The sequence below is a fragment of the Colletes latitarsis genome, chromosome 2 (assembly GCF_051014445.1).
Source record: "Colletes latitarsis isolate SP2378_abdomen chromosome 2, iyColLati1, whole genome shotgun sequence".
Taxonomy (NCBI): Eukaryota; Metazoa; Arthropoda; class Insecta; order Hymenoptera; family Colletidae; genus Colletes; species Colletes latitarsis.
The window spans coordinates 29363452-29389804 of NC_135135.1; the positions used below are offsets into that span (position 1 = coordinate 29363452).

The following is a 26353-nucleotide window of genomic DNA, read 5'->3' on the forward strand; positions in this document are numbered from 1 at the left end:
AGAGGACGAGTGTCAGTCTGTCTTTGTCGACTCTCCAAACTCTACGAATCTACGAGTTATGCGTGATATAGCATAGTGTGTGAAAGTGGAATGAGAAGTTTCCCAGTGCACCTGGTAACACTGGGTAATATACATTTCTAGTTACTTGTTTAAATATTAATTTTGAATTTCGTTCTTATTTAAATGTTACAACGTGATCTTAAAACTACATTCACATGACGACGTAACTGCGATGCACTGCAACCGTATTACCAATTTTTGGAAAAATATCCCAGCTGAATTAAATACCCTAGAGTGTTGCTACACTCTTCATTCGATAGTATTTTTTATAATTGAGTGAATCAAAATGGCCGCGAAAACTTTGTAAACGGAAACGTTTATTTTGATGACACGAAGAAAATTGTATGCCCCAATTATTATTTTCGATCAGAGTGAATCGAATCGGCACGAAATAAGTCTTAATTGTCAAGAGATTAAATACATGTAGATGACAATGACCGAGGAAACACAATTATCTGAGACAGCCGCACAAAATGAGGCACAAACTAGCTCTCCAGATGTCGGAAAAGCTAAAGATAGTAAAAAAGAAAAATGCCGGCCTATGACAAAGGTATTATCGATTAAAGTGACGCTGAAAGTATTATGATCCATTTACTATTCCCGTAAAGTATTTTTTGGCTACATGCAATGTATATAGATTCCATACACTTGAAAAAATGAAGACGCAAGTTCTATTTTCGTAAAATATTTATAACATAAATTTTATAAAAAAATACTATTCATGCGATGCATCTTAAGTAAAATACATGCATGATATTATATACAAATAGATGCATGATAGTAAAAAGTAATATTACTATCAAAGCTGGAAAAAGTATTGACCTTGGGTCATACACAATAATTTGTTTTGTTTTTTGAATAAAAAATAAAACGTATTCAAATTATATTAAAATAATAAAATAAGAAAGCTTTTGTAATAGTTATAAAATATAATTATTGTATATTATAATATTAATTAATACCAAGAAAAATAAAATATGTTTATAGGTAGTAATACGGAGACTCCCTCCAACTATGACTCAAGATCAGTTTTTAGAGCAAGTTTCTCCTTTACCAGAAAATGACTATCTTTATTTTGTGAAGGCTGACATGTCAATGGGACAATTTGCCTTTTCTCGTGCTTATATTAATTTTGTGGAGCAACAGGACATCTTTATGTTCAGGGAAAAATTTGATAATTATGTATTCGTTGACTCTAAAGGCACAGAATATCCAGCAGTAGTAGAGTTTGCACCTTTCCAAAGGTTACCAAAAAAAAGAGTAGGGAAGAAAAAGGATTTAAAATGTGGCACTATAGAATCAGACCCTTACTATGTAAGTTTCTTAGAAAGTCTTAAAAATCAAGAAGCAGAGTCCAATGTAGCACAGCCAAAAACAGAGTATTCCTATCAACCACCTGATAGTAAGTTATTTTTTAATTATTAAAATGTGATATGTTTTGTATTAGAATTTTTTATTTGATATGTATACATTTATATATTGTACGTTATTGATACAGATACACCAAAAAAAGTCACAACTACACCACTTCTGGAATATTTAAAACAACGTAAACAAGAGAAACAGCGTCTTAGAGACGAGAAACGCGAGGAGAGAAGACGAAGGGATTTGGAAAGGAGAAGGACAAAAGAAGATCCTATTATATCTAAGGTGATACTATATCTTTTATTTGTATTTGATTAATACAAATGCACTCTAACATAGCTTCAAAATATAACAAATACGGCGAAGAATAAAAAGCGATATAAATCGAAGTATATAATGAAACTTTTATACTTAAATTTTAAGTATTATTCTCTACTGTATTTGATGATACTAATCTTTTCATGCTACAGTCTACATGTAACATTGAAGATAACCAGAAGTATTCCTTCCTTTCTACTTCCTCAACTATCAAGCCAGCAGATGTATTTCTTGATCATCCTAAAGAAAATCCAAATATACCTCACAAATGTAAAGGAGAAGTCTCCAGTATTGGAACTTTAAACACAACATCAATGAAAAAAAATACATTAAACATGCAGTCTTATAGAAATGAAAATGCAGCAGTGTACATAAACTGTGTTAGAAGTATGCCTCGTATTAACGAGCATTGGCATTGTAGTAATAAACATCCAAAATTATTTTACTTTTATGAAAGAAACTGCAATGAAAAAGATACTAATCACAGAAAAAATAATTATGATCATTGGAATAATATTAAAACCAATTATATTTATAATAATACTAAGTACATGCCTCAGTACATTAACAATAAAAATTATTTCTCTGCCTTATCAAAATCTCAATTCAGTACTTTACACAAAAGTTGGAAAATGGAAATATCAACGGAAGTATCAAAATCAAGAAGTTGCAGCGCTGTATTTGATTATCAAAAACTTTATCCTTTTAAAACCATTTATGAGAAAGGACTGCCGGCATGTCGTAAAAATTCATGAAATAGGAACTGCAAATGATTAGCAGGGAAATTTATGTTGACTATTTATCGAATGTTAAGACATTATGGGAGAAAAAGAATTTATTATTTATGCGATTTATGCGATTTAGTTGAACACTATATATTTTTTCTGTTTGATATTGTGTGTCAAATTTGTATGCATTTATTAAGATATAAGTATTATTGCCTAGTTTGTATACATGAAATTTTGTAAGAGAAATTGTTTTTAGAAAAAAGTGAAAATTCTGTGTTGCTTTATTGTAATTTATTATACAGTTTACTGTAATAAGTTCTATTAAAATTTATTACCAGTAATAATTTATCATTTACAATAAAAATTTTGTTTTGTTATAGGTATTAAAAAATCCAGAACTTGATAAAGAAATGTGTAAAGATAATAAAGAAAATAAAGAGGAAAAAGATAAACTTTCACCAAAAGATATAAAAAATCGTATTAAAAAGGATGATAAATTGCGTGAAAAAATACCCCGAGATCGAGATTCCAAACCGATAACAAAAGGATACAGAGAAAGACTTGAAGACAGAAATAAAGATAGAGAAATAAAACATCAGAGACGTCACGATGACAAAAAAGTATATGGAAGACGTGATGAAAGGGACAGTATAAAAGATGATAGAAGAAATGATGTAAAAGATGATAGAAAATGTGATTTCAAAGACGATATTAAAGATTATAGAGAACGAAAGATTGAGGAAAAACGAGGTAAAAGTTATGAAAAAATGAGGCAAGAGAAGAAAAGACTTGCAGAAACAAAGAAACAAAATGTGGAGTTCAATATTGACACTGAAAGTAGTACAAAATCAAAAAATGAAGTAGAGGATTCTCAGAGAAAGGAATCACAAATTGATTTGTATGAAACTATTAAAGAAAGAGAGGAATCTATAAGAAGTAATGATACTACAGAAATTAGTACAAGTAAGGAGAAAGAAGAAACCAACGAGAAAATAATGTTAGTAGAAGAATCTATACAAGATTTGGAACAAACAAAAAGACAGAAACATTTAGGTGAGAACTTTGTACTTAATAATGTTAATGAAAAAAATTGTTTACTGACACAATTTCATAAACAGAATATATTAATGTTAAATTATTTACAGAAATTTTAATGTCATCCAATGTAAGTAATAAAGGTACTGAAAAGTCGAAATCTAATGAACATATCAACAGGGAAAATAATCAAGGCAATGATTCTGAGGAGAAGAAAGATTCGAAAGTCACTAAAAGGCGTAGTTCACTCGAAAGTGGTGGTGATGGAGGTACAGGAGATGGAAGTTGTTTAAGACGACACAAGTCTTTAGATGGAGGAGATCAAAACAATCTACAAAAGGCTGAAAATGAAGATAAAGAAAAAGACAAGAAAGATCCGCGATTAGAACGTCGAATTAGAAATAAGGTACCCATTTATTTTTATTGAAATATTAATAATAGTCTATTCCTCGATTTACGAAACTGTTAAAGTTCTATATCTTATTAAACCTTAACAGGATCGACCTACCATGGAGATTTATCGTCCTGGAATGGGAAAATTCAGTAAACAGAGATTAGAGCGAGAAAAATCTAGTAATGACGAGCGAGCATCCCTTTCGCAAAGTCCAACTCCAAATCCCAATACATCATCTAACCTTTGTAAATCAGGAAAGCCTGGAACAGAAGTACGTTCTATGACGTTTAAACGTAGCGTTAGTCGTGATTTAGTATAGCAGATACTAATTTCTACAAATGCGATCGAATAATTAGTGATACATATGTCAAGCCTCTGTTAACATACAAGATTTTTACACTAGTCTTTCTCACGATATACAGTATCATACAGTGTATCTATTGTACACAAACGCATAATAAAATACAGTGTCCTACTTAATACTGAAAGTTAATATTGAAAAGAAAAATCGCGAGCCGCGAAGTAGCGAACTCTTGTCTGTCATTCTTGTCGCTTACATTCTTCATGGTGAGGAAATCTGTTAGTTCAGGGATGACGAACTTTTTCTCCGCCGAAAGTCACAAAAGTCCCACTAACGATCAACCGATTTTCCCACCATAAAGTTTCTCGCCAATTAGGTGCCCAGCCCAGCGAGCCTTCGTCCCAACTCTACAGAATAGGTATAGTGGGGGCAGTTCTTCTGCGCTTGTGCGGAACAAAAAAGTAGGGGAAAGAGCCCACAACTGGCTTGACAGCCGCCAGTTCGTCATCCCTGAAATGGATTATGCAAGATATTATTTATGTATATAAATAACAATGTATCATTTTACAGTTTTACAGTGTAAGTAATAAAAATATATTTCAATAAGCACAACATTCTTAAAAAGGAATTTACATAAGTGATAAAATAAATCTAGCGAAAAACTGTTTTTATTCGAATTAGTATTTACGGGGTTAGGTACATACATTTTCTATAATATTGCCCATTTTTCACATCTTTTCAACCTTTTCTTCTATTCGTCGAAATTTCCCTCCACTTTTCTACATTTATTACATTCACTGCATTCATGAATAAATATTACATATTGCTAAACTTAAAAGTTGTATTATATGAAGCTACATCATTTTTAATTTGAATGAGAGATCTTATGACGGGTATGGTCTGAAGGTTCCGTTAATTAATATTTGTAGAAAAGATTTAACGGAGATGGTTGTTTCTGTTCTGTCAAAATTACATTTTCTATGTTTAACAGAAATGGATTATTTAAGAATATAACAAATATTGTTAGTTTCTTTTGAAACAAAATTTTTAACCTGCTATATAAAGGATCTATGCTTACATTCCTGACTAGCATAGCGGACAAATGAGATTCTTTCAACATCGCGTGAGTTTGTTTACACGAAGTCCTATATTAGTTCCAGTTGAATGAATCGTACTTTATTGAGTTACTATTTATTAATCATTATAGTTTTACAGTAAAAGAGTTAATTAATTATATAAATTAAAATATGTTTAAAAAACATAAAATAACAACGACCTACAATACATTCCTCAACAGAGATACAACAAACCAACGAGCTTCTATCGTAAATCACGCGATTTTATTTACGGACTTTTTACTGGACGAAGTGTATAGAGATTTCCCTTTATTTTCTGAAGCTTCGTGTAGTTTAATCTCTTTTATTTGTATATTTTTTAGTAGTAGACAAATGTTGTACCAGTGTTAATCATAAATATTTTTCAGATACTACTTTGAATAAATTTGATACATGTGAAATCCTCTTTTCATGGACAAATCAGAATAGATAACCTTGAATCAAAAGGTCGTTAAAATTGTTCTAAACATTAATTGGCTAGTATTCTAAACATTGGCCATCAAGTAATCTAATCTTCGTTCCGTCTGAACTAAATAACTATTTAGTTTACTTTCAAGTTACAACCTATCATTCATTCAAAATAAAAATGAACAGATGTAAATAAAGGGCCTCATAGAGGCAGGCCCTCTAACTACATCCATTGAACACGACCATACTCAACATTGATTCTGTAGCTTTGTCCGAGAGATAGTAAGAAACTAGAGAATATTCGCATAATAAAATTGTAGTATTCTCCATCAATACAGAAGTTTGACATAATTTTGAAGTTATCCGCTAAAGAAACATAACAATAAAATTTGGTAGTTTGTCTTTATACATTGATTTTACTAAATCATGGGAAGAATAACGTTTCTGATGGATTCGTCATATAGGGACCTTATCGCTGTGAAGGTTAGACAATCTGTTAATACATACGAGAGGTCAGTGCACGTCACGTAGTTATTATTCGGAGTTGAGAATTTTGTGCGAATTTATCAATCTCGTAGTGTAACAAGAAAGATATCCTGGGACTCTCTCGCGGTAAGACATTGCGAGAAAATACGCGGAGGTCTCAGGTTTTGTGGATTTGAAGTTAAAGACTTATCCTCGGAAGAAGTGTTCGCGTACTCGAGTGGTATAACGCTGTTGTATGTAATCGTGGTATTGCAACTTTGAAAACTTTATTTTATTAAGGCACAGGCGTCTATTTGGCGTCTGTGAAGGGTAGACAGAGTGTGTGACAGGTTATGTCAACTGGATTGGCAGGTGCTGTTTCAAATCAGGTCAGTGTGTTGACTTGCTACCACACCGCTATTCTGCAGATACCTTTCACTGAAGACAGCCATTCTAAATTTTGTATATTTTTCCATGCAACGGAATGCAGCGGATGAAAGGACAAACCAACAATCAAGGTGAGTACTTCGTACCTCTATGCAACTTTTTTTTACTTATTTCTTAATAATATGATTTATAAGACTGCGAAATTTTCCTTGTCAAAATCGCTATACGTATACGTATATTTTTTATCGGCTGAGATAGAATTATTTCGAATCTGGACTTGCTATATATAATTTCGGCCAAAGTATCTCAATATCACAATCAGTTAACATGGACAATTTGTTAAATGACGCGAATAATTGTTATGTATATTCTTGATGGATATCTTTATGCATACATATATACATATACGTAGTACATTAACCTATCGACATGCTTTATTACATTTCGGGTATTTTAAATTATAATAGAATTATGAACTTATTGTATATTTTGTATAATTAATTTAGAATTGTTTTCTTTCTACATCTTATGATTATTATTATACATTTCAAGAAATCTTTAATAATAAACAAATAAATTGGTAACAGAATTAATTACTAATTTTGCAGAAGACATTAAATTATCAAAATAAGAATGTACACATACTTACACAATATATGAGCTTTAATCAGTTAAAGAATACCTTGAATTTTTTGCTGTAATTAATATATCTATATAATTAACAATTAATATTTTATAATATAGAATATCAATTTATGTTAGTTTAAGAACCAAGAGATTTAGTTTAGAAAGTTAAACAAGGAAAGCTATTTTTCATGTATTTTACACAATTTGTAGAAATTTTTAAATATTTAATAGATAACAATACAATAAATATTATTTTATTAAATCATCAATGCATGTTGTTTATGTTGGTAATTTGACAAAAGTATTTATTATCTCTATTTTTATAAGATACAGTTTATTACTTATTTTTGTATTATTATATTATTGTTATGCAATGTAATTCAAATAATTTATATAAATATAATTTTATTACTGTATGAAAATTAAATTTATATTTTACATATACTGTAATTTGATAATGCTTTGTTTTGTTTAAAGACTTCTGTTAAATTTAAGTTATCGAAGAAGTAACTAAAGATTATTTTATAAAGAAATTATGTAGTGCATTTAGTACATTAATAAGAGAAAATTCCATCTCTGATAGTGAGCAATGGTCCTAAAGAACACCAGCAGCAACCACAGACAGAACATGCTGGCGGAGAAGATACTGGATTTGATTCATGGAGAGGAGGCAATAATACACACCACTCAAGTTATCCAATTGGTACTGGTGACCCGTATAGTCCTTACTATGCAGGTACTTCATTCCCTTATCAAACATTTGGTGCTGGGGATGGTACTTGGTCAAATGGAACAGATCCTGTTGCATTTCTTTCTGGATATGGAGGTCAAATAGGTCATGATGCATATGGCATGGATGGAATGTTTTCTGCTAGTGCAGGAGGTGGTTTTAGTACGTTTGGTCAGCCTGCGTTTAATTACTTTCATGGAAATGGTGATTTTAGTGCTTGGGGCACTCCAAGAAAGACACGCTATGAAGATTATTATCAGGCTCCACGTGGAAATGAAAATTATCCAACACCTAGTAACACCGAAATTAAGACTATTGAACAGAGTGTACAAGGCTTATCTCTAGGAAGTGGGGAAGTCCCACGACAAGATCAACAAACAACATCTAATCAATCTATAAAACCAGAAGCAAAGGAACCTAGAAAAATAACATGGGCCAGTGTTGCAAGTCAACCAGCCAAACCAGTTCCTCCACTTTCATCTTCCCAAGGAATGAAAAAGAAGGCTGGAATGCCACCACCACCTATTGTGCCAGGAAAGCATAATATGGACATTGGAACATGGGGTGAAGGTAAATCTTCTGCACCACCTCCAACAGCACCGCCGCCGCCACAGGTGCAACCTCCTGTTCCACCACCTCCACCATTGGTTCAAAGACAGAGACCTCCTCCTCCACCTCCATGTTGGAATAGACAGCCTACAACACCTCCGTCGCCTCCACAGTCGCAAATTCATATGCCTCCACAACAGCAGCATCAACACCAGCAGCAGCAGCATCAGCACCAACACCAGCAGCAGCAGCATCAACTTCAGCATCCCCATCCCCATCAACATCATAATCCTCACCAGCATCCACATCCACATCAGCATCAACATCCGCATCAGCATCAGCATCAACATCCACAGCAGCAGCAACAGCAGCAGCAGCAGCAACAACAACATCAGCAGCAGCAGCAGCAACATCATCAACAGCAGCAGCAACAGCAGCAGTTACAACAGCAACAACAGATTCCACAAACTCAATCACATCCTGTTTTGGATGAGCTGAAAGTGAAGAATGATTATAATCCTGTAGAATTTGATCAAACAGCTACTGGAGCTAGGTTTTTTGTAATCAAATCTTATTCTGAAGATGACATTCATAGGTCCATCAAGTATGAAATTTGGTGTAGTACTGAACATGGTAATAAGCGATTGGATCAAGCATATAGAGAAGCTAGTCGTGAAGGCGCGCCGTTATATTTGTTTTTTTCTGTGAATGGATCTGGCCACTTTTGTGGCATGGCCCAAATGGTGTCTTCTGTTGATTATCAAAGTAATAGCTCTGTTTGGTCTCAAGATAAATGGAAAGGTCAATTTCGTGTACGTTGGATTTATGTAAAGGATGTTCCTAATATGCAACTTCGTCACATTAAATTAGAAAACAATGAGAATAAACCAGTAACTAATTCAAGGGATGCACAAGAAGTCCCTCATGCAAAAGGAGTAGCAGTATTGCAGATATTGCATACTTATCGGCATTCGACTAGTATCTTTGATGACTTTGGACATTATGAACGTAAGCAAGCAGAAGAAGATCAGCGTAAAGCTCCGTTAAATGTTATACAACATCATCATTCTTCCAATCACAGAAATAGAGGACACGCAGACTTGCCGAGGGAACATCATCTTCATCAACCGCATTTGCATCACCAACGCAAAGTAAGTAATAATTTAAAGACATTGTAATAAATAAAGCATTGTTTGCATAAATATTATATTTGTTATTGTAATTTGTCTATAGGATCGTGATGGTGGTCGTAGCAAAGGCAGAGGAGGTTCACGGCAGTAGCGATGGATACAACAAAAATGTAATACTATTCATAATAGTAATCATCGTAAAGAAAGCACGCTGCGACTAATTATCGTCTTACTACTTACCTTTGCTTTCTTGGATACACAAAGGGCTTCTAATTCCTGTGACAGAACTCTCATCATTGAGACTATCTCCTTCTGTTAAATAATCAACTTGTATGATAATTAGCGTCGCGTCGACATCATAAATATTATCTACTCATAACTACTATGAAGAGGAACATAATTCAATTTCACGGGATTTTGAGTAAACTTGCTGACAGTTAAGCATATAGTGTGGTGTTGCGTGCTATTCGTCGAAAGGTGTTTCTTAAACGTACAAATTAAAAATGAAAGAAAAAAACGAGATACGGAAGAAGAAAAACTGTAATATGTGGACTAACCCTTGTAAAATGCTTAAACTTTTGTTGATAATGAAAAAATCTATGCGAGAACAATATTCTAAGCAAGTGTCATTTAAATCAATTACCAATTTAAACTTTGATGGACATATAACCTGGTGCCTGTGGCTGAAAGGACTCACCTTTCTTTGTTAAAAAGGTGCAAGGGCTTATTACGACATTTTAAGTTTATTTGTAACAATTATGCTTGATCATTGGATAATAATAGAAATTATTGTCAACCGATTATTTTATGCATATTCTATATCTATTGCAAATTATATATAATATATGTATATATATATTATATACATATTACCTATTATTATATTATTCATGGACTGCAAAAACGATCTAAAATATTATATAACAAAAAGAATATAATACTACAGTTACTCTATTGTAACGTCTGTGGTGATGATTATTATTGTACTGTTTGATGAAAATTTCATAAGGTATGATTCTTATTGTTAAAGCTATCTGTTATTTTCTTTCTCTTTTAACGTTTGATACATTTTTTGTCGCGGATTTTTTATTTTACGAATCCGAGTCGAATAGAAATTTATCTATTTTTTCATAGATTTTTCTAAAAGTATATAAGTATAAAATTTTATGCTCCTTTGAAAAATTCCTTTACCAGTAATATCACTAAATTTAAACAATTTTTCACAAATTATACGTAGGAAATTGAATATTAATATAATAAAAAAATTGCTTATCTAATGCGGATTTAGTCAACTAAAATATGCAAAATAATAGATTTTATCATAGATTTGATTACTTTTCTGGTAGTTATATATACAGATAGTTACATATAGAGGTTAATTTTTAGAAAATTATAAAGCAAATAATAAAACGATGAACTTTTGTTTCTTAAGTTTTATAAAAATGAAATTATACTTTACTGTGAATTAGCAGTATTTTAGAAATTGATCAGATTTCATACAAGATAATCGTGAAATAATAGTGAGAGATTTTGAGTTTATTAAAAATTGTACAAAAATTAACGAATGAACGTGATGTGATGCAAACTTTTTAATCAAGGCATGCTAATTATGCTAATTATTTCTGCATACATGATTTATGGATTACAAGAAAGAGTATCTAAGCGATGTGCAGTAGAAGAAGTCTCTTTCCTCGTTTCTGTATTGTGAATGTTGCAAAAACGAATGCATCTTATTAAAGTAATATATCAACGTTAAAAATTTATGACTAATGTTTTTGAATCACTACATCGTATTTGTAGTTTAAGATGAATTAAGTTGTTCAAGAATTGGACATCTAGTAGTGTCCAAATAATTAAAATAATTGATTATATAAGCTCTATTAAATTTCTGTCTTTCAGTTGATTAAAGTTTAAAAAACTTTCCTGAATAATTTATTAATTACAATTTCATAACAAACAATTATTCGGTGAAAAAATAATTACTATTTCTTTAGTTAATGTTTAAAGTTTTTTTTTAAACTGTTCGGATTCCAAAGATTTATTTGAACTTTATTTTATGGTTGATACAAGTATGTACTATTAGTATACAGACTGATATCTGTATATTATCATTGTATTATAATATGCAGACATGCGATTAGTATACTCATAATGTATTTACACCGTTTAATATTTATATTGTATAATCATGTTTGACTAAATGTTGAATCAAACTACAAATTTAACTATTAAAAAAAATTACACACTTGTTAGGAAATGAATTTTTTTTAGAGAATTTTTAATATTAGATTCAATTTCGATTGATAATCGCATGATCGAAACAACGATGTAAACTGCCGAATGGTGATTGCGTTCAACATAACTCATGACCTTGCGCAAAATGTACTGAAACAACTTATTTGAGAAAGACGTAGGACAATTGCGTTAATCGTGATTATCAATCGGAAATCACAGACCTTTATTCGCATTCTTTTTAATCATTCCATCTTACTTCTTTTTTTATATCTCTTTTCAAGGGTTTCTCTACGTTTTGAGGATCCACAGAATCGTTTGCTGTTGCTAAACCTGGACACAATTCTTCTGGCGGCGGTGTACGTGGCCTCAGCTCGCCGTGTTCTCCTTCATACTTACGTTCAGCTTGAGCCTTGAAATCATTTAAACAATTGATCATATCAAGATCGCGTTCAATAGTTGCTTCGGCCGGCTTAACCGAATAAATTGCTGCTTCTTCCGCGTTCTGTTTTTTTCTCGCCTCGGCCGCAATATCGTCGCTAAGTAAATTCTGTTTAACGAAATAATCGCGAACATTGTCCCGTACTTCTCTCGAAAACTTTTCGGGATTTGCCTCCATGTAACGGTACACGTAAAGATCGGCGCCATCTATGATAAAATAATGATTATAAATATTAATCATCGCGCCTATGTAAAAGTCTTGAGGCGTGTAATAATCCGGATTATCTCTTCCAGTGTTCGGTTTTGGGACCAATGTAGCTTTCAGGAAGCAACCTTCGCGACGTCCCGAATTACGTTTCTCAAGTTCGTACACCAGTATCGTGCCATTGCTTAAGTTATACTCCAAAATGAAATCGCGATTCTTGTCCTCGGGGTGTACCGCGTCCATTTTCATGGAATAACGTAGCTTTTTCGGGAAATTGATCAGCTGCTGTACGACGTTCTTTTTGGGCGGTTTAGGCACGAACGACAGACAACTCATGTAAGTATCTTCGGTTGTACCAAATTTTATGTGCGGCGGAGCTACGTATTCCGGTGTCGGTTTCGATTTCTCCGTCGGTAGAGGAATTCTTTCCGGTTGCGTTACTCCCAACATATCCGAGTAATATTTCCTCGTGAAAGCATCGCAATCGTGTATAAGAAAACGTCGACTGAATATAAAAATCGTGCCACCTATCTGCAACGAGAGACAAAAATATAATGCACGAATGAACGTAAACAACGATAACGTATTACAAGTGGAAAAAAGATCAATCCTAGATATAATTAAATAAAATGTAATCTGATTAATGCAGTGGCGGATTTAGAAAAGCTCAAGAGGCGGAGGGAAGTCTTAACAAATTTAAAGAATCGAGAATACCACTTCTAAAAGTTAAATGAAAACATTAAATTGTTGATGATTGTTCAACGTTTGAAAAGAAAATTATTCGTCTTATAGTTGTTTTACAGTTGCAGACTTAAAACGTACATTGTTGTTCGTTCTTCATTGTGTAATCATTATGCGTCACGTTTGTCGTTGTAGTAGGTGTTTTTAGACGTAAGACATCGGCTTCGGAATCAAGTCAATCATTTCATTAAATTGTACTATACGTCCTGTTTGAAAAACCCTGACCCGATAGAACTTAGCGTGGCGGTCGCGTGTTAAGGGAGCAGTTTGGTAATTTTAGATTTACATAGTTTAAAAAAAATTTTTTCGTGAAAATTCTAAGGCAATTGTTCATATTAGAAAAGAAACCTTACTGATTTCGACAGTTTTTAAACATGTTGAAAGGAGGCCATTTCAAAGTGTCGTAGGATAACAAATAATTGTCGTTCGCATTTAAAAAACAGAATCAAACCGATCACCCACCACGAAATCCTTTGGCGTACAGTACTCAACAATTTCTGGATCGCCGTATTCCAAGTATACAGCTGGATAAGACGACGGTAAATTTTTCCAATCTTTCGGTACTTTCATTCTTTTTAATAACGTCGCCGCTGGATCCTTGCCGCTGTTAGGTTTTTGTATTTCACGCACGGATATCGTGTCGTCCGTTAAGAAATACATTATCCGGTAAACATCATCGTTCCAAGTAGCGGTGAACGATAATATCATTGTATCGTATTCTAAAAACCGACGTCTAGCATCGTCTGGAATTGGTGTAATACGCGCCGGTACCTTCTGCTTGGACGCACGAAGTGATGTGTAAGGATCTATAGGAGGTTCCTCCTTGTCCCCGACATCTATGCCTTGACTATTTAAAAACTCTCTGGTAAATAGATCGCAATCGATAATATGATAAACTACACCATAAATACCTGCAATTAACGACGTTTAATGGTAATATATTACCAAAGCAAATTAAATAAAATAATTAAACGTACCTTTGTTTGAATGAATATACAGGGTGTTCGGCCATCCCTGGGAAAAATTGTAATGGGGGATTCTAGAGGCCAAAATAAGACGAAAATCAAGAATACCAATTTGTTGATGGAGGCTTCGTTAAAAAGCTATTAACGTTTAAAGTTCCACCCGTATTGAATTTTTTTCTCGAAAATGCGCAACATTTCGGGGGTATGTCTATTGACCAAAAATAATTGTAATTGACCCCCGCAACCGATAATAATTTTTCCAGAACGATTTGAAATTTTTTAATTTAATTGTTAATAACTTTTTAACGAAGCCTCCGTCAACAAATTGGTATTCTTGATTTTCGTCTTATTTTGGCCTCTAGAATCACCCATTAAAATTTTTCCCAGGAGTGGCCGAACACCCTGTATATGTATGTTTTATTTAATATGTAACATGCAAATTTCGCGTGAAAGAATTTTTAAATTTTGTAATAAGTAAAGATTATTTACAAGAGATACACAAAATCGCAACGAAGATACTTATTAAACGTACATACGTCAATCCCAACGTTAAAATCCTTCCAACGAAGCGTATCACCCTCTACATTTTTCACAATTTTGTCACGTTTAACGAGCTTTCCTTGTTGAAAGCCGGCATTATCAACCGCGGGCTCTATTACGCTAATAGTATCGTTCTCCAAAAAATATATTATATTCACGTGACGTATCCGAAAGTGTTCGTCTGGAGAATTGAACACCCCTTGGCGAAAAAATGCTTTGAAGCAGAGGCATTTCTGTGCAAATAACGCATAGTGTGGAATAACTTGACGATGTGCGTATCTTTTTGTACGGCCATATGTTAGCGACGGATCGTAGCTGAATTTAAATATTAATATTTTCATATTAGAAACTTTTAATGCGAGTAACTTTATGTAAAATATAAATTTACTATTCGATGTAATTAAATCTTAACAAAGCGGGTATTATATTAATTATTATTACTTACTGTGCAATAGGTACATCTTTTATGTATGCAGTAGATGCCGCATCTATTGGCCTCCCTCCAATGCCAAAATTACTATCACGTACCACTCGATAACCATTCAAAAAATTAAATTTTTGCAATAATCTATAATCGTCGATCTTTAAAAAGAAATTAATCTTTAGTTCTATTCGTTTAAATAATCAATTTGTTTCAATCTTCAACTTACACTGTGATCGCGAAATGTATAGCCTGGTAAAAGTGGTAGATTTTCCATACTAAATTATAAAAGTATCGAATAATATGTAGTTTTAGAAGACATTTTCACAGAACGATACCCAAATCATCTAACTGTCAAAGAATCTGTTTGAGTCAGTTTCTATAACAACACCAGTATGTATTGATGTAACAGTAACTTTGTAATTTGAATGTTTAATTTATAAAATTAAGAACAATTTAGAATTTAATAATTATATCATTACCAGGTAAAGAATAACTAATTAAAATAATATTTAATCATTTATTTCTGCATAAATTATTGACAACGATTGACGACATTGGATGGTTTTTACTAGAATTCTTAGTTGCCCTGACAGTGAAATCACAAACTAATTATTTCTTTGAAAACAGCCATACATCCCGCAGACAAGCAGCCAGCCACTGGTACAGTGATCAACCATGCGAACGCAATATTACGAAATAATTTCCACGAAACTCCCTCACCACCGCGTGAAGCCCACCCCACACAGACGACTGATCCCACTTTACAATGTGTTGTTGACACAGGTAAACCAGCCTTACTTGCCAACAAAACTGTCACTGCTGCTCCTACCTACAATCCATATTAAATCTGTGACGCGATAGACTTAGATGCAAAGTGTTAAAATGAATATCACCTTCCATTATTTATATTTTATATTTGTAAAATATGTATACCTCTATAGTAAATCCAGTTGTTGGTGTAATACGTGCTAAGTCTTGTCCTAAAGTCTGTATAACTCTACGCCCCCACACCCAAAGACCAGTCGATATTCCTAGACCACCATACAATAATATCAGCAATGGAGTTTCTGTTTCTTGTCTGGCTGATCCATCTGCATATACAGCCCAAAGTGCAATAAGTGGTCCAATTGCATTACTAACATCATTACCACCATGCGCAAAACTACCAAATGCAGCAGTTAGTACTTGCAAGAAAGCAAACAGTTGAGACATTTCTGGTGGTTCTTCATTTTTCCGATCAGTTTCAATTGGAACACCTTCGGTGTCCGATCCTGCCACTATTAAGAGAGGACTAGCACTGCTATTACCGCGTAATTTTGGCGCCGCTTCTTTTGCATTACCATTACTACTACTACTACTACTACTATGTGGGGCTTCTGAGATAACAGATAATGCTGTGGTTTCTTTTTTATCACAGGTACCAAACTTTGTTGTTGCTTTTTCGTTGCTATTAAGTGAAAGTAATATCCTTTTTCTTTGCCATGGCACAACAAATAAATAGACAACAGTAGCTGAAAACAAACCAAAACCTAACGCAGCAAGTAAACTGCCCCACCATGGCACTTTGTCCAGCTTCAGAACTGAAAACAGATACAAGAAACATAGTATTAAGTTTAATAATACAATTGATACAAAAAATACATTAAGAGAAACATCATCTTTATTATTTCCCAAAAGAGATCGATATTTTTATAACATTTTAAGAATACTGTCTAAAAACATTATGACGGTCAAACGTGCCCGGGCATTTCAAATAGTTCTCTTTAAGCTTTAAACGTGTTTTTTCGGAAACTATTTATATACGAATTAATATGTTTTTAAATCTAAACGTGCTAGTTTCCAAAATTCTCGTTATTAGAATTAGAGAAATTTACCTCACCATGTGACTAGACAATTTTGAATATTCAAATTATGTACTTCTATTATACATATGTAATGTAATTCTGTAATCAGCATCTTTTTCAACCATAAAGATGGTATTCCTCCAGAAGATACAATTATGAAATTTATTTACGTTTAGGTCCGTCGTGTGCAACTGATATAATATTAATAGCAACAGTGAGACCATATGCTAATGGGAGAATATGAAGACCTTGTTCTAAAGGCTTACTAGATTGCAGTACAGATTTTCTTAGAAGCCAAAATATAGCACCTGATACAATTCCACTAAGTACAGGACTTGCAAACCAAGATGCTGCTATATTTGCAAGAGCTATCCATTTCACCTATAACGGTATCATTGTATCGCGAAACGGTATTTATTTATTTTTAAGTTATTAGGATAATGATTTCTACTAACCCCTGCAGTACCTTTACAGACAAGTGAAAACCCAACTGTAGCACCAACAATGGAATGTGTTCCAGAAATAGGTAACCGTAATGCTGTTGCTAGTAAAAGCCAGATACCAGATCCAGCTAAACTAGACAATGCTCCGACCATTAATTCTTTTTCATAGCCTTCGTACAACGTAACATCTAATATACCTTTTCTCATCGTATCAGAGACCTAAAAGGGTCATTGATTAATTTACTTTGAACATCTTAATAGATAAAATGCAATTTACAAAATAAATTCATTTTTATGATACCTTATAGCCAATGAGTACAGCTCCAGCAATTTCAAATATAGTTGCTAAAATACAAGCTTGAAATATTGTAAGTACTCCAGCACCGACACTTGTTCCAAAACTATTGGCAACATCATTAGCTCCGATTCCAAATGCCAAAACAAAGGCCACTAAAAACCCAACTACTACTATCCATACCAAATTTTCATCATACGGTACACTCATTTTTATTTAGTTAATACTTGTTCCTTTTGAGCTGCTAAGATATCTTTTGTTTTTATGCATTTGTCAAATGACCAATGTCATCAAATGTCCTCTCGCCATATTGTTTAAGAGTAATACATTGTTAAATTAGATGACATGTATCTAGGAAGAACTTCTGGTTTAATCCATTATACATTTACATGTAAATATTAATACATCAGAATATATTTCTTTGTTTACGTTTCAATTCATATATGTGTGTAAATTTGTATACATATGTAATTTATTTCTTTATTTTACTTCTAATACAATCAATTTTGTAACTTTGTACATGTAGCAGAGGTAGTATTTTGGCGCAGCACCTGATATATTTAGCATTATATCTTTTTCTAACAACATACAGTTACCAATATGCTTGTCAGCATCAAAAGTGTTACTGCGTACACACTTTTTTTAAATATTTTATTATTTTGTGTTAAGTGTAAAGTATGATGTTCAATTCTATAATGACTGATTATCAGCGTTTTCCGTGTTTAGAAACACGCTGATCGCTGTTTCTCGTTTTCCGTGTTTGGAAACACGCTGATCGCTGTTTTTCCGGCATCTGTAATTAATCAAAACGTGTACATTGACATTTTACGTACATGCCTTTTAATTGTAGTCGATGTATAAAAAAGTAAAAATTTCTTGAAAGCAATGCAATTACTTGATTTAACAATTACCTTCGCGCGCACATCATAATTGTCTTTAGAATCGAAATTAAGAAACGAGGTTGTCGAATACCCAGGATCGAAATTTAATTATCAGACTGAACCATTTTACCAATTTTCTCACGCTCGATTCCAAGGGGATGGCGTTACCCTTTCACGTTTTACGCAGAGACAGTTCGAATCATAGTAAAAATTCACATTCCTGATCAAACTGACTATTAAGACATTATTAGTTTTCTTTTTACTTGTATAATACGAAATAAAAATGAAACCCGTTGCGAAGATATAAGTTGTACTTATGAGACACAACAATTTACTAGGAACGATTATGAACCACTATTGCGAACTATATATAAAGCAATAATAAATTACTAGAATGGACAAAGCTTTCAAGCATATCTGATCAAATTTATATATAAAAATTTTTTTAATTTCAATCTCCCATTACCACTTTTTGCATCATTCTTTGCACGATCTTCCGTGTAGGTCACACATTAAGATTCTTCTTTTAGGAATTGTATGTAAGATACGCATTGGACGACTTGATGACACAACAAAATAATTCAACGATCACTAAGAGAAAATAATAGGAAAGATGGTGATTTAGTTTTTCACTCACGAAACTCAAATTAATTTGCGTAAATCTTTGTAACCGGGGATGCCGCTCAATTCCGCGTGGGGGTGAGATATTGATCCGCCATTTGCCCGCGAAACTATCTTATACGTATAATACAAAAATGGTTTACTGCGGCATAAATCTGACGTGTTTTATTTACAAATCGATAAACAATCGATTGACTACCCTCACGTTTTAGTATCTACGCGGATTTCTTTTTAAATGTCATTGCGTTTATGCACAATGTATTACGCATCAACTGTGCGCCGGATCTTTGTGGGGGAATGATGAATAAGTCATTGCATAAAGGGTGTTAAATGAGCTACGAATTGATGCGAACATAATTACCAATAATCATATGCCTCCTCCTACATATATCGTTAAACAAAAAGGTCATCCAGACGAATCTTCATCAGTTTTAAGCCTTCAACTGCAACACTCATTTATTATACTCTTAAATGTATTAGTTCAATAACTTAGGTAAAGTTTTTTAATAATTAATTCGTATGTATTTATATAATTAAACAATCAGATGTGTTTGTTATATAATAATTTATATAAATAAATTAAATATATAGTATACTTTAAGTAAATCGAAATTATAAAGAAAGCATATATAGGGTGTCCTTGGATCAAAGTTATAATTTTGTTTCGTATGTAATTGTTTTTAAAATTTGATGCTCGTTTTTTTTTTAATGAAACTATATAGTTTTCGTCATCTGTTTTTAGTCTCTATACAGATAAAATCAACGCTTATAAATTTAGTTATTCAAGATCAAATTTTAATAAATATTTTCCAAAATTCACCCTGCATTGAAATTTTCTGGAATACTCTGTTGCAGTTTAGTGTTCTATCAATGAATGATCATTATTTGTAAAAGACAATGAAAAATGTATCCTTCCATTTAAAAAAGATGAAAGTCACTTTCAAATTTTAAAAGCAACTTCACTTGAAACAAAGTTATATGGATTGAACTATACCCTCCTTAAAACAAATTAACATCGATTAAAAATTTTTTTAAAAATAATTACTACATTTAGAGATAACTGTATATTACTAGTAAGTAATCATCAAATATATAGAATCATTTTATATTTAACTTGATTAATATAATTTGAACATACAGGAATTTTTTACTTTAAGGTCAAACATTTGACTATAATAGTTACGTGTGATACATTTGATAGCAACAAAGTTTGTACAAGTGAGAAGTATAATTTATTTCATCTTTATGTATGTATACGTATATATATAAATCAATATTTTTAGATTATAAACTATAAATAAGATAAATCCACTACCAAGCAATTGTACTTTATTCTGCATTCCATCTTTCTTGTTCTTCCTTTTCCCTTAATACTTCTTCTAAATATGGCTGAAGGTACATCACATCCTATTTAATAATAAAAATTGCATGTTTAAATTATAAATATATTAAGTAAGTATTATTAGTCAATTTAATTAAATTACCTCATCCAATTTAGTCCATTGTTCTTTTGGTAAAATTACCTTTTGGCAACATAACTGTATAGATCTGATTATACGGAAATTACGTTCATCTACCAAATGTTGTGGTAGACGTCTTAATGCTTCCTTTACCTCTGGTGTTTCATGTAATAAATCATCTCTAAATAAACCTAAATTCACATAAAATTGAAGATTTTAATAATTCTATACTAGCTTACAAGTTTTCAAAGCTGTATTACATTACAAATTACAAAACGAATTAGAAAAAGATTTTGATAATTATATAATTTTTAATTAACTTCTATTAATTTTTAATAACGCGTTTATTATAATAACATATCAACTTTTTTTACCATACTTATTAAATCCAGACATATTATAGGCCATTTCCTGTATCTCTCTTGCTGCAAAGTAGATAATACCATTACATAAGAATAAAATCTATTGTATATTAGAATATACAATCGAATAAAATTTATTAATCATTTACTTACAAATAAAACGTCGCATGAGTGCCATTTCTATATTACACTTTTTCTTTATTTAACACTGATTTATGTAAAACGTAGTCTTTCACGTTATACCAGTACGATTATAGTAACTTTTCCTAACCTTGGTTAGTTGAGATATAGCTGCTAGAGTCGATATATGAATTCGTTGAATTCCCTAGACATACATTTTATAGATAATAATTTTTGTATGGTATAACAAATTAATCTATATTTAAAGAACTATATTAATTCGCAAATATTCAAAAATGTTAATATCATGATTACTTAGCTGTGGTCTATAACTTAAATCTGTATTATGTGTAAAAATATATTTATTATTATATGATGCATTCGCAAGTTGATGTGGTGTACATTTAAATTGTAACGCAAACGTTTGTTACATTGCAATATTACGAAATATTCCTAAGAAACTAAAGGTAACATTTGTTATGATGATTTAAAATTCATCAACGTTCAATATAAAAAATAGATTATATTAATTTTAAAAGTACAATTTGAGTAACAATAGTGACCAATAACATGTACGAATATAAAAAATTATATTTTATCATAGAACTGTTATGAATACCCTAGATCCATTTATAGATGGCGTTGTACTTTACAATAGGAACTATTTTTCTGGCGTTGAATGCGTTCAGTGGTTGGTATATAAGCACAGAGGGAACTACTTTCAATGCCTCTTCCTCATTAAGAGTAGAGTTGTGTTCACGTGTGGTTGTGTCTCCTTTTTCCACAAAATAGGTCACACAACCCACCTCCATTCGTGAAATAACTCTTCTATAAAAAAAAACAAAAAAAATATAAAAATTCCAAAAAATACAAACAAAAAAATCGTAAAACCGTAGCTGAAAACCGTGAAACATAAGTAAAGTGTGGAAAAAAATAGTAATCATCGCGTTACGAAGAAGCAACGTGGTCGGAAGAGTGCAAGCCATATTGAAGAAACGGGAGAAACCAAAAACCAGAGAATTTTGATCTTTAGAAGCTGCACGACGTGGTAATACTACAAAAATGAATCCGGGAGCTCCGAATTATCATATGGTCTCGCTTTATGTGGGAGACCTGCATTCTGAAATCACCGAGGCGATGCTGTTCGAGAAGTTTTCATCGGCTGGGCCTGTACTCTCGATACGCGTCTGTCGTGATATGATTACCCGACGTTCGCTCGGTTATGCTTATGTCAACTTTCAGCAACCGGCTGATGGTGAGTATATTGCTTATTTATTTCGATGTATCTCTGACCTACATACCGAGGACTATTCGCAAATCTTATCCTTAGCCATATCGTTTGGCTGCGCGTGACACGTGTTTCGTATCGCACGATGCCACCATATTGAATTTTACTTTGAACAAAGTAGAATATCGTGGTGACGGTTGGTTGAGTCATACCTTGTATTTTTCCATCGTTTCTTATTTCGTTATCTAGACACTGCCACTTCTATTTGATAATCGAAGTTTAAGATAAATCGTATCGTATAATATCCGATGCGTATTAATAATATATAGAAACAATTGAACAATTATTTTATAGATTTTCAATATGAATCGTGTTTATCGCGTATTGTGTACAATGCCCTGTGCAATGATAATAAAGGCGAGAGAAACTAAAACGTATTGTTATTCTATTTGTTTATTAGAAAGATATTTACAGTCGATTAAAGTATATATTAATACCATGAACTTGAAATTATTGATTATGAAGGATATATTTAAATTAGGGTCATCTTAAAAATGTAAAATAATTATGGAAATTATTCTTCTTTTACTATGTATAAATTAAAATTTTACCTGGGTAGTAGAACTTGTAATACAACTTAGAATGCAATGTAAGAATAAATTACAGATGGCGTTTTTTAAAGTAATATTTAATTATGATAATTATAAAATTAAATGTAATTTGTATTGTGGTTTATTTTAGCCGAACGTGCACTGGACACCATGAACTTTGACATGATAAGGGGGCGGCCTATTCGTATTATGTGGTCTCAACGTGATCCTTCTCTTCGAAAATCTGGTGTTGGAAATGTATTCATAAAAAATTTAGATAAAAACATAGACAATAAAGCAATGTACGACACATTCTCTGCTTTTGGTAATATCCTTAGTTGCAAAGTGGCTCAAGACGAATCTGGTGTTTCCAAAGGTTATGGTTTTGTTCATTTTGAAACCGAAGAAGCAGCAAACAAATCTATTGATAAAGTCAATGGCATGTTGCTAAATGGAAAAAAGGTAATATTTTTCATTGTAAAAAAATAAAATTCTCTTTTTACTGTTATGATAAAATAAGTTGTCACGTTTTATATCGATATATTTAATATTTAAGGTATACGTTGGTAAATTCATACCTCGAAAAGAACGTGAAAAGGAATTGGGAGAAAAAGCCAAGCTTTTTACCAATGTTTATGTAAAGAACTTTGGGGAAGATATGACTGATGATAAACTTAAAGAAATGTTTGAAAAATATGGGACCATCACCAGTCATAAAGTAATGATTAAAGATGACGGAAAATCACGAGGTTTTGGTTTTGTAGCTTTTGAAGATCCTGATGCTGCTGAACAAGCAGTATTCGAATTAAATGGAAAAGAGGTTGCCGAAGGAAAGTGTATGTACGTTGGACGGGCGCAGAAAAAAGCAGAGCGTCAACAAGAATTAAAGAGAAAGTTCGAACAATTAAAGATAGAACGATTAAGTCGTTATCAAGGTGTAAATCTTTATGTAAAGAACTTGGATGATAGCATAGATGACGAGCGATTGCGCAAAGAATTTGCACCATTCGGGACAATTACCTCAGCTAAAGTTATGATGGAGGAAGGACGTAGCAAAGGTTTTGGATTCGTCTGTTTCTCAGCTCCTGAAGAAGCTACCAAAGCTGTTACGGAGATGAATGGTCGTATAATAGTTACTAAACCATTATATGTTGCCCTAGCTCAGCGTAAAGAAGATCGTAAAGCGCATCTTGCTTCTCAATACATGCAACGTTTGGCAAATATGCGAATGCAACAAATGGGCCAAATTTTCCAGCCTGGTGGTGCTGGAAATTATTTCGTTCCCACTATTCCGCAGCCACAAAGATTTTACGGACCTGCTCAGATGACACAGATACGTGCAACACCACGCTGGCCGGCACAACCAAATCAAGTACGACCCAATGCACAAACTGGAAGTTCTGGTTTCGCAACGATGCAGGGTCCATTTAGAGCAGCGCCACGTGCTCCTACTGCTCAAGCTAGTGCTATGCGAAATACCTTATCTGCGAGACCTATCACTGGTAATGATAACTTAATTGTTAATACCTTAATCGCTTTAGTTGAATCAAACTTCTTATTGTTGACGCGGAACATTTGTGATTCTTTAATTCTAGTTTTCTTTAGTACACTTGAAAACATTATACAGTTTTTCCACCTTAAATGTGAAAATTTAAGCGAGCGGTAAAACACAGAACCTTGCCCCCCTTGCGTTAAATATGATTCTGTGGTCCCGAGTAACGCACATTTAACGCGGAAGCACTGTATATTTATGTTATTGTTCGTGCGTGTACATATAAATGTTTTATATGATGAGAAGTTGATCACAAAAGTAAGTTCTTGATGTCCAAAAGATAAAACCATTTCAAGGTTAATCAAAAAACCAAATGGTGAGGCTGGCCTCTCCATTAAATGCGTACGTAAACTTAAGATTAAATTAAAACTATACTTACAGAATCTTAAATTTATTGCTTGTGAATTTCCGATTTGTATTTCCATCTATATATGTAGTTTTGAAGTTGTATAAATATTGTTTTAATTTAATCTTGAACTTACGCATCTAACAGTCCACCTCGGGAAAGAAGAGAACATCTATTTTTTTTAAACTGCAAAATACTAGATTTGACTAAAGCAATTAACAACAATCACTTTTACTATTATGTAACTCTTTAAAGATTATAATAATTTTTGTTAATTATATTTTTATTTGCAGGTCAACAAGCGGTGGGCGGTGCAAATATGCAAAGTCGTTCCATGGCTGGTCCAGCAGTGGGAGTTTCAGCTCAAAGCCGTCCGTCAAATTACAAATACACTTCGAACATGCGTAATCCACCACAAGCAATGGCAATCCCTGCTCCTACTCCTGTTCAGCAAGCTGTTCATATTCAAGGCCAGGAACCATTAACTGCCTCGATGTTGGCAGCTGCTCCACCTCAAGAGCAGAAACAAATGTTGGGAGAGCGTCTCTTCCCACTGATTCAGTGTATGTATCCGGCACTTACTGGAAAAATTACTGGAATGTTGTTGGAGATTGACAACTCGGAGCTCCTGCACATGTTGGAGCATAATGAATCGCTAAAAGCCAAGGTTGAGGAGGCCGTAGCTGTACTGCAGGCTCATCAGGCCAAACAGGCTGTGGCTTCTAAAAAAGAGTAAACATCTTGTATTAGGCTATTATTTTATTCTTCCTTAATTGTTCTTAATGATGTTAATTTTTTTCTTCTTCATTCTGCGATTATCCTTGATTTAAAGAAATTTCTTCTGAAGCTTTACAATGGCTTAAGCGATTACTACGTGCAAGAATGACAGAAACAACTGTTATTCGAAACTAATAATTGATCATGAAAGGGTTTTTCATCAAGTTTTATGATAATAAATTTTCCTTTAAAAGTATTGAATGCGTTTATTCCTACCTCAGTCATTACTTTCGGAAATCTGAATGTTAATGTTATGGATTTTTCAGACTGAAATTAAAATATGCAAAATAAATATATATATTTAAAAAGGGCAAATTTCTTGTTTGGATATAAATTTTAAGTAATTAATATAAAAATAAACAATGTTTGATTCGTTATTTGTTCAATAAAAGTCACAATTTGAGTAATAAAATTATATTTCATTTCACGTTAAACGGATAAATTTTAATTCAATAATTGCTCAATGAAGTAAAATTATTTTTGGCTGCAGGAGTTAACTACAATCATTTTTGGTAAATAGACATACCCTCGAATTCCTAACCATTTTCGAGAAAAAAATTCCTCACCGAAAATTAATTTCAGGCTAGAAATATTCTCTAAAATTTCATGCGTATCTTTAAAAAGTCATAACTCCTGAACGGATTGAAGGATTTTAATGTTTCAAATTGCAAATA

At 32.6% G+C, this 26353-nt stretch overlaps 6 protein-coding genes across 8 annotated transcripts; 3 read left to right on the forward strand and 3 right to left on the reverse strand.

Annotated features, from left to right (window-relative positions):
- Nucleotides 1-109: 109 nt before the first annotated feature.
- Nucleotides 110-4380, forward strand: Upf3 (UPF3 regulator of nonsense mediated mRNA decay). Its single transcript, XM_076776679.1, has 6 exons — nt 110-610; nt 1048-1462; nt 1559-1710; nt 2852-3524; nt 3617-3912; nt 4004-4380. The coding sequence occupies exons 1-6, from the start codon at nt 488-490 to the stop codon at nt 4217-4219; spliced, it is 1875 nt and encodes a 624-aa protein (XP_076632794.1). The 5' UTR covers nt 110-487; the 3' UTR covers nt 4220-4380.
- A 1862-nt stretch (nt 4381-6242) lies between these two features.
- On the forward strand, nt 6243-11610 carry Ythdf (YTH domain-containing family protein). Its single transcript, XM_076782987.1, has 4 exons — nt 6243-6578; nt 6680-6707; nt 7787-9633; nt 9716-11610. Exons 1-4 carry the CDS (start codon nt 6543-6545, stop codon nt 9761-9763), a joined length of 1959 nt encoding a protein of 652 aa, XP_076639102.1. The 5' UTR covers nt 6243-6542; the 3' UTR covers nt 9764-11610.
- A 4-nt stretch (nt 11611-11614) lies between these two features.
- LOC143351471 (EF-hand domain-containing protein 1) lies at nt 11615-15511 on the reverse strand. Its single transcript, XM_076782990.1, has 5 exons — nt 15387-15511; nt 15182-15318; nt 14729-15051; nt 13694-14142; nt 11615-13021 (listed from the first exon to the last, which is right to left on the reverse strand). The coding sequence occupies exons 1-5, from the start codon at nt 15432-15434 to the stop codon at nt 12086-12088; spliced, it is 1893 nt and encodes a 630-aa protein (XP_076639105.1). The 5' UTR covers nt 15435-15511; the 3' UTR covers nt 11615-12085.
- A 146-nt stretch (nt 15512-15657) lies between these two features.
- Nucleotides 15658-19521, reverse strand: Napi-iii (Na[+]-dependent inorganic phosphate cotransporter type III). 3 transcript variants are annotated; one of them, XM_076782992.1, is made up of 7 exons: nt 19090-19521; nt 18654-18856; nt 17749-18535; nt 17460-17666; nt 17175-17385; nt 16094-16740; nt 15658-15989 (listed from the first exon to the last, which is right to left on the reverse strand). In XM_076782992.1, the coding sequence occupies exons 3-7, from the start codon at nt 17950-17952 to the stop codon at nt 15759-15761; spliced, it is 1500 nt and encodes a 499-aa protein (XP_076639107.1). In that variant the 5' UTR covers nt 17953-18535; nt 18654-18856; nt 19090-19521; the 3' UTR covers nt 15658-15758. The 3 variants fall into 3 exon arrangements, with proteins under 3 accessions (XP_076639107.1, XP_076639108.1, XP_076639106.1); XM_076782993.1 differs by lacking the exon at nt 18654-18856; XM_076782991.1 differs by lacking the exon at nt 19090-19521 and having other exon boundaries at nt 18654-19083.
- Nucleotides 19522-20333: 812 nt separating this feature from the next.
- Nucleotides 20334-21368, reverse strand: LOC143351473 (cytochrome b-c1 complex subunit 7). The gene is made up of 4 exons (XM_076782994.1): nt 21220-21368; nt 21079-21129; nt 20729-20895; nt 20334-20651 (listed from the first exon to the last, which is right to left on the reverse strand). The coding sequence occupies exons 1-4, from the start codon at nt 21242-21244 to the stop codon at nt 20574-20576; spliced, it is 321 nt and encodes a 106-aa protein (XP_076639109.1). The 5' UTR covers nt 21245-21368; the 3' UTR covers nt 20334-20573.
- Nucleotides 21369-21904: 536 nt separating this feature from the next.
- Nucleotides 21905-25875, forward strand: Pabp (poly(A) binding protein). Its single transcript, XM_076782988.1, has 4 exons — nt 21905-22441; nt 23156-23466; nt 23561-24506; nt 25196-25875. The coding sequence occupies exons 1-4, from the start codon at nt 22249-22251 to the stop codon at nt 25636-25638; spliced, it is 1893 nt and encodes a 630-aa protein (XP_076639103.1). The 5' UTR covers nt 21905-22248; the 3' UTR covers nt 25639-25875.
- Nucleotides 25876-26353: the final 478 nt, after the last annotated feature.